Genomic DNA, 13164 nt, shown 5'->3' on the forward strand with positions numbered 1-13164 from the left:
GGATGGGATCCACCCCAGGATATTGAGGGAGCTCAGAGAGGTTTTGGCGGGTCCTCTTAAAGATTTGTTTAATATATCCTTGCAGACGGGAGAGGTTCCGAAGGATTGGAGAATGGCAGAGGTGGTCCCTCTACACAAAAGTGGTGATAGGGAAAAAACTGGAAACTACAGGCCGGTAAGCCTCACTTTGGTTATTGGAAATGTAATGGAAGCAATGCTGAAGGAAAGGACAGTGAATTTTGTGAAGATGAGGCTTCTGTTCCCACTATCCAGCAGGCCTCACTGGCCTGTGGCCTCTGAACAGAACTCCAAACAGTCTCTTCCTAACATCCTGAGCAATCTAACCTCAAGCTCCTGGCCCCCTTTGTCACTCAGGGTGAGCTGGTTCTCAGTATGCAAATTATATGCAGATTAGCATGTTATCCTTTCACGCTCAGGGTGACCTGGTTCTCCAGAGGCAAAATTAAACAGGTCTTACCAACAGCATATTCAGGCAAATTCTTTATTCCAGCCCCTAGGTACAGTTCTTCTAGCTTAAATACTTTATACATTTACATATCTTCACACTGAGCTTCCCCACACAGATTCCTGGGCTCAGCATTGACCTCAATACTTTGGAGACTTCTAACCACAGGCTTTGCAGCCTGCTTCTCAGTACTGGGACACAAAGCCCTACTTCTTCTTTGAACACACAGTTCCTCTAAGTACTGAGGCTACCCAGTCCAACACTAATGCTTTAGGGACTTCCTACCCCAGGCTGTTTTTCTTCCTTGAGCACACAGTCCACCACAAGTCCATAGGGTTTAGCCAGTTCTTTCCAGGGGGATTCTCCTTCTTCAGCTACCACCTCTCTTCCTTTCCTTTCACATCTCAGGTGGGGTATAAAGTGGTTAATTAGCTACACAGGACCCAGCCCATAACCTCCTACACCTGTGGACCTCCCAGGGCTCTCCCCGGTCCTAGCGACCTCCATCTATTCTCCTAGCGCCCTCTAGTGGCCTACCCCAGACATCCTGGACATTTTTAGGACAGCCTCTTATTTATCACAATTTCCTGGAAGCCAATAAGTTGCAAGATCCGAGACAACATGGTTTTACCAAAGGGAAATCGTGCTAAACGAATCTCATTGAGTTCTTTGATTGGGTGACAGGAGAATTGAACCAGGGACGAGCTATGGACGTAATCTACTTAGATTTCAGCAAAGCTTTTGACACGGTTCCCCACAGGAGGCTCTTAAATAAACTGGATGGGCTGAAGAAAGGACCTGAAGTGGTGAACTGGATTAGAAACTGGTTGATGGACAGACGCCAGAGGGTGGTGGTGAATGGAATTTGCTCGGAGGAGGGAAAGGTGAGTAGTGGAGTGCCTCAGGGATCGGTCCTGGGGCCGATTCTGTTCAATATATTTGTGAGTGACATTGCCGAAGAATTAGAAGGTAAAGTTTGTCTATTTGCGGATGATACTAAGATCTGTAACAGAGTGGAAACCCAGGAGGGAGTGGAAAACATGAAAAAGGATCTGAGGAAGCTAGAAGAATGGTCTAAGGTTTGGCAATTAAAATTCAATGTGAAGAAATGCAAAGTGATGCACTTAGGGAATAGAAATCCACGGGAGACGTATGTGTTAGGCGGGGAGAGTCTGATAGGTATGGACGGAGAGAGGGATCTTGGGGGTGATAGTATCTGAGGATTTGAAGGCGACGAAACAGTGTGACAAGGCGGTGGCCGTTGCTAGAAGGTTGTTAGGCTGTATAGAGAGAGGTGTGACCAGCAGAAGAAAGGGGGTGTTGATGCCCCTGTATAAGTCGTTGGTGAGGCCCCACCTGGAGTATTGTGTTCAGTTTTGGAGGCCGTATCTTGTTAAGGATGTAAAAAGAATTGAAGAGGTGCAAAGAAAAGCTACGAGAATGGTATGGGATTTGCGTTACAAGACGTATGAGGAGAGACTTGCTGAACTAAACATGTATACTCTGGAGGAAAGGAGAAACAGGGGTGATATGATACAGACGTTCAAATATTTGAAAGGTATTAATCCGCAAACGAACCTTTTCCGTAGATGGGAAGGCGGTAGAACGAGAGGACATGAAATAAGATTGAAGGGGGGCAGACTCAAGAAAAATGTTAGGAAGTATTTTTTCACGGAGAGAGTAGTGGATGCTTGGAATGCCCTCCTGCGGGAGGTGGTGGAATGAAAACGGTAAAGGAATTCAAACATGCGTGGGATAAGCATAAAGGAATCCTGTGCAGAAGGAGCTTAGTCAAGATCGGGAGGCGGGGCTGGTGGTTGGGAGGCGGGAATAGTGCTGGGCAGACTTATACGGTCTGTGCCAGAGCCGGTGGTGGGAAGCGGGACTGGTGGTTCGGAGGCAGGGATAGTGCTGGGCAGACTTATACGGTCTGTGCCAGAGCCGGTGGTGAGAGGCGGGGATAGTGCTGGGCAGACTTATACGGTCTGTGCCCTGAAGAGCACAGGTACAAATCAGAGTAGAGTATACACAAAAAGTAGCACATATGAGTTATCTTGTTGGGCAGACTGGATGGACCGTGCAGGTCTTTTTCTGCCGTCATCTACTATGTTACTATGTTAATGAAAGGGATCACAGGCAAAACTGAAGAAGTCATACAGACTATCCAGTACTTGCTTAATGTGGAAAATACACTACCTGATAGAAAACACTGATTTTACACCAATCTTCAGTAAAGTCAGTTGAAGCTCCCCACAGTGGTCTTTCTTTCTGTGTAAAGAAGGAGAAACCTATGCCTGGGCTTTGAAAGGACATACCTTCTCCCAGGAGAGAACCTGTTTCCTTGGATAAGAGTGTGTGTGCCGAGTGAAGGAAGGGAGAGAACCAGGAGACAAATATTCTGAGGGCCCTTTGGAGTGGGAGCCATCAGATGGCATGCCACAAGATGACATACTCCTACATAAATGATACAAAACACTTCTTTTCAATTACAAGTTTACATAATCCTTCTAACTGCATGCTGGTTTGACCCTGATCTAATGATGACATTTCTTTGTCATTTATTGTCAGTATATCTACTACTACTTATTTCTATAGCGCTACAAGACGTATGCAGCGCTGTACACTTGAACATGAAAAGACAGTCCCTGCTCGACAGAGCTTACAATCTAATTAGGACAGACAAACAGGACAAACAAGAGATAAAGGTATATTAAAGTGAGGATGATAAAATAAGGGTTCTGAACAAGTGAATAAGGGTTAGTAGTTAAAAGCAGCATCAAAAAGGTTGGCTTTTAGCTTAGATTTGAAGACAGCCAGAGATGGAGCTTGACGTACCGGCTCAGGAAGTCTATTCCAGGCATATGGTGCAGCAAGATAAAAGGAACGGAGTCTGGAGTTAGCAGTGGACGAGAAGGGTGCAGATAAGAGATATTTGCCCTGTGTAATATTTTCAGTTTTTCCTTGTGGCACCTTATCAAGTGTTTTAAACTGAAAACATAACACAGTAAGTAACAGCTGAAGGTTTGAACTTACCTCCTCATCGTCGTCATCGAAGATAACTCCTCTGGAGCTCTGTGAGCTTCTCTTACTGTAGGATGAGGATGTGCTTGATGTCCTGAAAAGAAGAAAAATAAGATCTAACACACCATTTCCTTTTTACGACTATTTTGATAATGAATGAGAAAGCCTGGGTAAATTCAAAGCCATGAAACTTGACATAAAGTCAGATATCTTAAGTCATTCCCTTATCCTTTGTTTGTTCTCATTAGATTGTAAGCTCTGTGAGCAGGGACTGTCTCTTCATGTTCAAGTGTACAGAGCAAATGATATCGTAGTGATAAAGTGGATCAAACTGGCAGAGGAGTAACATTGTATGTTAAGGAGGGCCTTGAATCAAATAGATTGAGAAATTTGCAGGAAAAAATGCACATCTTGGAATTCCCATAGATTGAAATTCCATGTGTAAAGGGGAAAAGGATAGCGATAGGAGTGTACTACTGTCCACCTGGCCAGGATGAACAGAAATTAGGGAGGCTAACAAACTGGGGAACACAATAATAATAGGTGGTTTCAATTACCCCGATATTGATTGGGTAAATAGAACATCAGGGCATGCTAGGGAGGTAAAATTATTTGACAAAATCAAGGACTGCTTTATGGAGCAGTGGAACAGGAGCCAAAAAGGAGGAAAAATTTCAGACCTAGTCCTTAGTGGAGCACATGATCAGGTGCAGGAGGTAATAGTGATGTGGCAACTTGATAACAGTGATCATAATATGATAAGATTTGATATTGGCTTTGGAGTAAACATACACAGGAAATCCAATACGTTAGCATTTAACTGTCAAAAAAGAAGACTATGATAAAATGAGAAGAATGGTGAAAAATAAACCTTAGAGGAGCAGCTGCAAATGTCAAAAATGTACATCAGGTTTGGATGCTGTTCAAAAATACCATCCTGGAAGCCCAGGCCAAATATATTCTGTGTATTAAAAACAGAAGAAGGAAAACCAAACAGTCGGCATGGTTAAAAAAAATGAAGTGAAGGAAGCTATTACAGCTAAAAGAAAATCCTTCAGAAAATGGAAGAAGGATACGACTGAAAATAATAAGAAATAACATGAGGAATGGCAAATCAAATGCGAAGTGCTGATAAAGAAGGCATGAAACCAGATCTACCCACAGCCTTTCTGAGAAGCTCCGAGAGAAGAGGACAGTGAACGCTATTTTGCTTTGTGCTTTGGGAAAGATTGGGGTTTAAAGGAGGAATTGTAGGTTAGTGTTAGGCAAAATAAAAATATAAAAAGAAAATTTTATCAACTAATCTCCATAGTCTTTTCCACTTAGTTTTAAAAACTTTGTACCACAGCATTAACAGATAGAATCTAGCAGGCACTGCAGGATCTAATTTAGTCTTCCCACCCACCCCTAGGACAACTCTTCATTTATAGTCAGTTAATGTAATTAGGGTAACAAGCAAGGAGTGCTCTTACAGAGTTTTAAATACATTTCATTACCATCTAAGAAGGAAACACTAAATAAATCATACAATATAAACTAAAAGACACTTTTATATTAGGCTAATATCCTTAATACAGTAGCAAGTTTTAAATTATTGAAAAACTCAAAAACACTAAGATGGAGAGAGCAGTCCAGCAGTGAGAGGGGTGCTATCCAGTCTTTTGCATTGAGTATCCCATGTATGATTATCTCCCAGTTGGTGAGATGTCATATGTGTGTGCCCGATGCAAAGAGCTCCTAGCTCTCAGAGAACGTGTCCGTTCTCTTGAGGCTAGAGTAGCAGACTTGGTGGAGCTAAGGGAGACAGAGAGGTACATAGAGGAGACCTACATGGATGTTGTAGAGAAGTCCCACCTCCAGTCTAGTAGAAGGAGAGCATCACCCTGAAGTAGGAAGTACTCCTGTAGCCAGGACCTGCCCACCAGGATATGTACTATCCTCTAGCATCAAGGATACGTATCCAAGTGCTGACCGGGAGGGAAAGGTTAGGACAGCTGTTGTAGTTGGTGATTCAATCATTAGGCATATAGATAGCTGGGTGGCTGGTGGACGTAAGGATCACCTGGTGACTTGCCTGCCTGGTGCGAAGGTGGCAGACCTCATGCGTCACCTAGATAGGATTCTAGATAGTGCTGGGGAGGAATCGGCTGTCTTGGTACATGTGGGTACCAATGACATAGGAAAATGTGGGAGAGAGGTTCTGGAAGCCAAATTTAGGGTCTTAGGTAGAAAGCTCAAATCTAGATCCTCTAGGGTAGCATTTTCTGAAATGCTACCCGTTCCACGCACAGGGCCCAAGAGACAGGCAGAGCTCCGGAGTCTCAATGCGTGGATTAGATGATGGTGCAGGGAGGAGGGTTTTAGATTTGTTAGGAACTGGGCAACATTCTGGGGAAGGGGGAGCCTATTCCAAAAGGATGGGCTCCACCTTAACCAGGGTGGGACCAGGCTGCTGGCATCAGCATTTAAAAAGGAGATAGAGCAGCTTTTAAACTAGAAATGGGAGGGAAGGCTGACAGTCGCTCAAAAGCGCATGGTTCGGGATAAGGTATCTTTCAAAGATATCACCAAAACAGGGAAGATAGATAGTGAGGTTGCAAAAGAGACCGTAGTAGATCAGGTGTCCTTAAATAAAAATAAAAATCAGACAAAAGATTGCAAATTAATACTGTCAAGTACTGAGCATGATGTAAATAGGAACAACAAACAGTTTGAAATGTCTATATGCAAATGCCAGGAGCCTAAGAAATAGGATGGGAGAGTTAGAATATTTTATTTGTTACATTTGGAGAGCCTGGCTTATATTCCCACCTTTTTTGTTTTACATTTCACGCACCGTGGGATCTATTGAGTTCTCCATATTTTTGTGGATTCTCTTTTTACATTTGTATCCCACATTTCCCCACCTATTTGTAGGCTCAATGTGGCTTACATAGTACCGAAGAGCGTTTGCAGACTCCGGTGTGAACAAATACAAAGTGATGTTGTGGTAAGATAAAGTTCATGTGGCACAGCCACATTAGGGCATCGTATAACGGAAGAGTTGTGTTATGTCCATTATGTACTTTATTTTTACTGTGTTGCAGAGATCAGGCATTTATGTTGGATCGGTAGGGTATGCCTTTTTAAACAGGTTAGTTTTTAGTGTTTTCCGGAAGTTTAGGTGATCGTATGTTGTTTTCAAGGCTTGTGTGTTCTTTCTTTGTTGAGTTTTAGTTGAAATGCGTTAGCCCAAGAGTCCAAGCTGAGCTTGATTTCGTTGGTGATTTCTGCCAGGTTAGATTTGTAAGCAATGTATATTGTGACATCGTCTGCATAGATGAAAGGGTTAAAGCCTTGGTTGGATAAGGACTTGGCTTGTGGGGTCATCAGTAGGTTGAAGAGGATCTGTGATAGCGGTGATCCTTGTAGTACTCCACAGTCTGCTTTCCACGGTGATGATATGTTTGAGTTTGATTTTACTTGATATGTTCTTGTGGTTAGGAAACCCTTGATCCAGCAAGTACGTTTCCACTGATCCCAAACTTATCTAGTAATCTTATTAATATATTATGGTTTACCATGTCGAATGCACTAGACATGTCAAATTGGAGGAGGAGGATGTTTTTGCCTATTGCTATTTCCTGCTTGAATTTGGCTAGAAGAGTGAGTAGTACTGTTTCTGTGCTGTGGAGGGGGCGAAAACCTGACTGTGATTCGTGTAACATTGAGAATTTGTTTATATAATCTGTAAGTTGTTTGGCTACCATGCTTTCCATCAGTTTGACTAACAACGGGATGGATGCTACTGGACGGTAGTTAGTGATTTCATTTGTTTTTTTTCTTGGTGTCTTTTGGTATCGGAGTGAGTAGGATATTGCCATTTTCCTTAGGGAAGAGACCTTGCTGAACCATGTAATTTAGGTGGGTTGTGAGGTCTGCTATGAAGCGGTCAGGGGCAGATTTCATTAGGTAGTTGGGACAGGTATCTCGTTTGCAGTGAGTGTCGGAGAACCTGCTGATCGCCTGTGTAACTGTATTGATGGTAAGTTGGGTGAAGTTTAACCAGGTTCGATCTGCCGGGTATTCTCCAGTGGTTGGGTCCAGCTCATTAAGGAAGTTTTCGATGTCAGTGTTGTCATGAGGTAGCGTGTTGCGTAGGTTTACAATTTTTTCATTGAAATACTTAGCAAGTTTATCTGCTGATGGGATGTCTGTATGCGTTGTAGTGACCAAGTTGGTGTCTAGGAGTTTGTTCACGAGTTGGTATAATTTCTTCGTGTCTTTGTAATCTGTCCCTATTTTAGTTTTATAGCATGATCTTTTGGTCTGTCTTATTCCGTATTTGTATTTTCTTTGTGATTGTTTCCATGTGCTGAGTGTGATCGTCTTTTGTTTTTCTCCATGCTCGTTCGAGTTTCCTGGATTGTGTTTTTAGCTTTTTCAGTTCATCGTTGAACCATAGTATCGAGTTATGCTTTCGTGAGGTTCTTGTTTGTAAGGGTGCTATTTCATCTAGTATGCATTTGCATCTTTTATCCCATTCCATGAGGAAGTATATGGAGTCTGTTTGTGCTGTCCATTCATTGTTGTATATCAGTTGCCAGAATGTTTTTGTGTCTAGTTGACCTCTTGTGCTGTAGGATGTGTAATGTTTTGGAACTGATCAACATCGTAGGAGCCGAGGACGGGACGGTGACCGATGATGGTGCTTCTTCGCCTTCGCTCGAAGCACGTCAGCGGTACCTCCCGGTACCAAAGAGGAGGACATGGAATCCACACATCTCCTTGGGGCTGGGTCCGAAGAGGGGCAGTCCCGGGGGGTCTGTACCGCAGGAGCCCTCGAGGAAGGTGGAGAACCACTTGATGGCTCACTGCTACCAGCTTGGAATCTCTGGACAGCCATCACCTGCGCTCCGGACGTCGACGCACCCTCCGATGCCAACATCGGTACCGGCGATGACCTCGGTACCGCTGGCTCCGTCGACGTATTGGACTGGGCTCCGAACAACAAGTTCCACTGAGCCGATCTTACTGCCTGGGTCCTCTTTTTCAGCTGAAGACACAGTGTGCAGGCGTTGGGACGATGACCAGCCCCCAAACACTGAAGACACGAGACGTGCCTATCAGTGAGCGAGATTGTCCGGCTGCACCACGTGCACTTCTTGAAGCCGCTGGCAGGCTTTGAGGACATGGGCGGAAAAATCGCGCCAGCGAGGTCAAAATTCGCGATTGTGCCGAAAACAGACACCAAAAAAAGGAAAAAAACCCGCATGGGTGGCCAAATTGGCCGCTCACGACAAAGAAAGGAAACTTACGGGGAAAACCTAAAGAACTAAAGGAAACTTTTTTTTTTTTAACAGAAGAACACGAAAACGCAGCGGGGACCTCTCTGGGACACAGAACCGCCGTAAAACAGCTGTCCTGAGCCGCGGAAAAGAAGAGACTGAGGAGCACGCTCGCACTACGGGCGGGAAGATGGTTCGCGCATGTCCACGCGGGGGCTAGCAAAATTTGTTGCTAGGAAGATCTTCCGACCTGGGGCTGCCGTCAGACGTCACCCAATTGTGAGAACAAGCAGCCTGCTTGTTCTCGGAGAACTAAGTTTAGCATTCATTTTTCAGAACCAAAACCAAGTGCTCTAACTAGAATCCATAAAGAGAAATCTCCCATTCCCATATAATTCTAGCCATGTCTCACTTTGGGCTTGGAGGCATATCCAGTGATAGTCTTAGGGTAAACTTCTCTAAGAATTCTCTTATTGATTGATCAATAGCATAGGCGCCCGGTATAAGAGGCTTGGGGAGGCTAAGCCTCCCCAGCCAGAAGTGCAGCAAGGGCGGGGCGGACCGCCCGGGTGCAACTCCTGCTGCCTTGAACATCTCCCTCCCTTCCCCCCCCCCCCGACTGGTGCGTGGACCTGCGATCTTTACCGCTCCCCCCCCCCCCCGACTACTGCGGTATCGCTCTCCCCCTCCGCTCCTGTCCTGTCACGTCGTCTTTGAACGTCGAGGATTCCTTCCGGTAGCAGCAGCAGCAGCATCGGCAATCATGTAAGCGTTGCTTTCAGCCTGCCCCGGAAGCACTCTCTGGACAGCGTCCCTCCTACGCAGGAAACTGCACAGAGAGTGCTTCCGAGGCAGGCTGAAAGCAGCGCTTACATCATTGCCAATGCTGCTGCTGCTGCTACCGGAAGGAAGCCTCGAAGTTCAAAGACATGACAGGAGCGGAGGGGGGAGAGCGATACCGAACTAGTCCGGGGAGGGGGGGAGCGATGCATCATGCCAGCCAGCTGCCAGACCAAAGGGAAAGGGGGTAGAGAGAGGAGGATGTGAGGTGCCACATCTAAGGGGAAGAGGGAGGAAGGAAAGCAATGGCAGGGAATGGGAAAAGGGGTGTGGAGAAAGAAGTGAGAGTGATGGAAGCAAGAAGGGGAGGGAAGAGGAAGGTGGGATGCATGAGGACGCTGGAGGAGAGAGAAAGTGGAAAAGTGCAGGGGAGAGCCAGGGACATGCAAAAGAGCAGGGGGGAGTCAGAGAGAGAGATGGGGAGAGAAAGAGGGGAACATGGGCAGGAGAGAGAGAGAAGCTGCTGGGGAGAAACTGGGGGAGACCCTAGCTGTCAGACGGAGAAATGCTGAATGAAAGGAGGGAGAAAGAGGGAAGACACTGGACGTAAGGGTAGGGAGGGAAAGAGGAAAGACACTGGAAGGATGGGGATAGAGAGAACATGCTGAATGGAAAAGGGTCGAGAGAGAGAACTGTTTAGAAGGAAGGGGAGATAGAGGGAGACAATAGACGGAAGGATTGGGAGAGGGTAATGGGTAGAAGGATGGAGAGAGAAAGAGGGATGACACTGGATGGAAGGGTAGAAGGGAAAGAGGGAAGGTGCTGGACATGGATGGATGGAGGGGAGGGAAGAGAGGAGAAATGTTGGACCAGGATAGAGGGAAGGAAAGACAAAGGAAGGAGATGCACACGGATGGAGTGGAAACATGATCAAAAATGCACACATTTAACAGCACTGAAATTCAAATAATAGATATAATACGATGTTGGAATAATACTAATGAAATATCTAATAAGCACACATTAGAACGTTTAAATAACATAGCTACCATACTAATGCTTTTCTATAATACAGTTTACCATATAGCTGAGGGGCCAAGTGCAGATATATATAGATGGGGACAAGATGAGTGGTACAGAGACAGTTGGGATAAATAGGTGGCTACACTCAAGGCAAGTTCTTGATACAGTTAAAGAAGATATAAGGAACTGATCTAAATTACAGAGAGGCATATTTTCAAAGCACTTAGCCTTCCAAAGTTCCATAGGTTTCTATGGAACTTTGGAAGGCTAAGTGCTTAGAAAATATGCCTCAGAGTGTCAGAAACTAGTCCAGGTGCAGAATGTGTGTATATAGTCAGTTGAGCTAATACTGGGGAAGATACAAAATTTAGAAGTATTCTATCTTATTAAACGTGTCCTTAAAAATAAAGTTTTTAAAGCTTTCCTAAAATAAATAAAATGTTGAATTTTCCTTATAACTAAAGGGATAGAATTCCAGATAGTTGATAAAAGAAACTCGCTGAAAGAATAGTCTTATGTTTTAGACCTTGAGGACTCGGGAAGTGTAATTGAAATTTATCATGTAAGCCTCTAGTCCTACTGGACATCTGTACCAAGTTAGATAAATAGGCTGGAGCACACCCATGAAGGATTTTAAATTCTAATACGCAAAACTTAAAAGGGAACTCATGCCTCCATTGGTAACCAGTGGAGGGCTATCAACAAAGGAGAAATTCTGTCACTTTTGTGAGCAGAGTAAATCAGGCGTGCCATGTGTGTTATACCATTTGAATTCTTTTCATCAATTTTCTTCGACATTCAGCACAGATGCAGTGACTATAATCTAGAGTAGATAGAACTAGGCTCTGAACAACAAGTCTAAAAGTATAAAACTCAAGCATATTATGAATCTTTCTGAGTTTTTTCATCAGAAAGAAGGACTTCTTTACAACCGCATTCACATGAGACTCTGAGATCCAGATAAAGTAACACCCAAAATCTGCATATTATCTTTGAATACAAAATGCTGACTGGCTGATTTCAATAAATTGCTATTCCAAATATCATCTACATGCCCCCAAAAAAGAAATTTAGTTTTATCTTTATTAAGTTTCAGAGCACGTGCATTAACCCATGTTTCCAAAAGCAGAATGCATTCCTTTATTTTGACAATAGCAGCATCTGTTGTATCTGCGAATGGTAGCAAAACTGTTATATCATCAGTGCAGCTGAAAATTTTAAATCCAGCTGAACTCATAATAAAAACCAAGAGACAACATAATAATATTAAACAAAGTCGGTGACAAGGGAGAGCCTTGTGGCACTCCACAACTTGCACGACAGGGCTCCAAAAAGCCATTTCAAAATTTCACTGAGTAATTCCTTGTGGTGAGGAAGCCGTTTAGCCATGCCAAAAAAACATGAACTAGGAACCATTTGGTATCGAGTATAAGAATCTCCAAACAATCTAACAGGCCCAAATTTCACAGCTACCTTTTAAAAAAGTCCAAGCCTTTATTCTGCTCCTAGGTAAATGCTCCTATTTTATCTTTGTTAGAGCTTCAATATCACCCCAGGTTTGGCTAATATCACTCAAACGGAAAATGCTAAGGTAAGGCCCCTAATTCTGCAACAGGTAACAAATTCACCACACTTCCATCTCCTGGTACAATGCTATAGCAGAAAGAATGGTATTGCAGCAGTGTTTTGCAAAGTACCTCTAAGTTCACAGAAACAGAGCACTGGGCCTACCTTTGATCGACTTTGGAAGGACGAGTAAATGAAACCTCTTCCACATCAGAGTCGTCATCCTCGATGTCCTATAAATACATACATACTCATAGGGTTTAATGCAGTTTTATTTCAGTGCCATTACATACAAAAGGTGCCAGAGCTTTAGGCATACAAATCTATCTTATGCATATTCATTAGTGATATCCTGAAAACCCGACTGGCTAGTGGTCCCCCAGGACAGGTTAGAGAACCACTGTTCTAGAATTCCTTTTCAGTAAACATAATCTTGTCCCTTTTTCCTCTTTTGTAGTTGTGTACCAATGTTTAAGCACATTTTATGTCTTTTGAAATACCAGAATATTTCTAGAATTGCTTGTAAAGCATACTTTGCTATGAGAAGCACTTGTTTATACCTGAAACAATAAGAAAAGCTGCACTTTTACAATTCACAAGCTAATTTTTTCATCTTCAAATAATTCATCAGGTCAGCTAAACAATTTATTTTTATCAAAAGGGGAAACAAATGCTCACCTCTGAATAATTCTTAGCAGAAATATTTCTTGAAGATGGCTGTCTTGAAATTTTCAAGGCTGGAATGAAGACATGAAAAATTTATTTAGCTTATTTATATAAAACAATTATGGCAAAAACTGACAAAGTACAGCTACGACTTAATGCAATTAAGTGCAGTGTCATGTATTTGGAATAAAGAAACCCAAGGGAGATTAGATATTGGTGTGAACAAAAACAGAAGAGAAATTGTGAGATGATCATAGTTGATGTGAAAGTTGCAGACCAGCACAACAAAGCAGTGGCTACAGCCACTGGAATTCTCAGATGCACATACAGAAGTAAACCCAGCAGAAAATGGAGGTAATAATGCCTCTGTACAGG

General features: G+C 43.5%; 1 protein-coding gene across 5 annotated transcripts in view; it reads right to left on the reverse strand.

Moving 5' to 3' along the window:
- MRE11 (MRE11 homolog, double strand break repair nuclease) overlaps positions 1-13164 on the reverse strand; it is a 165028-nt gene that overhangs the window by 43251 nt on the left and 108613 nt on the right. For all 5 annotated transcript variants that reach the window (XM_030200202.1, XM_030200203.1, XM_030200200.1 and 2 more), the window contains exons 17-19: positions 12802-12860; positions 12289-12356; positions 3500-3581 (exon numbers count right to left, since the gene is read on the reverse strand). In XM_030200202.1, coding sequence (XP_030056062.1) covers positions 3500-3581; positions 12289-12356; positions 12802-12860 — 209 coding nt within the window. The remainder of the gene's footprint in view (positions 1-3499; positions 3582-12288; positions 12357-12801; positions 12861-13164) is intronic.

Source organism: Microcaecilia unicolor, chromosome 4 (assembly GCF_901765095.1).
Source record: "Microcaecilia unicolor chromosome 4, aMicUni1.1, whole genome shotgun sequence".
Taxonomy (NCBI): Eukaryota; Metazoa; Chordata; class Amphibia; order Gymnophiona; family Siphonopidae; genus Microcaecilia; species Microcaecilia unicolor.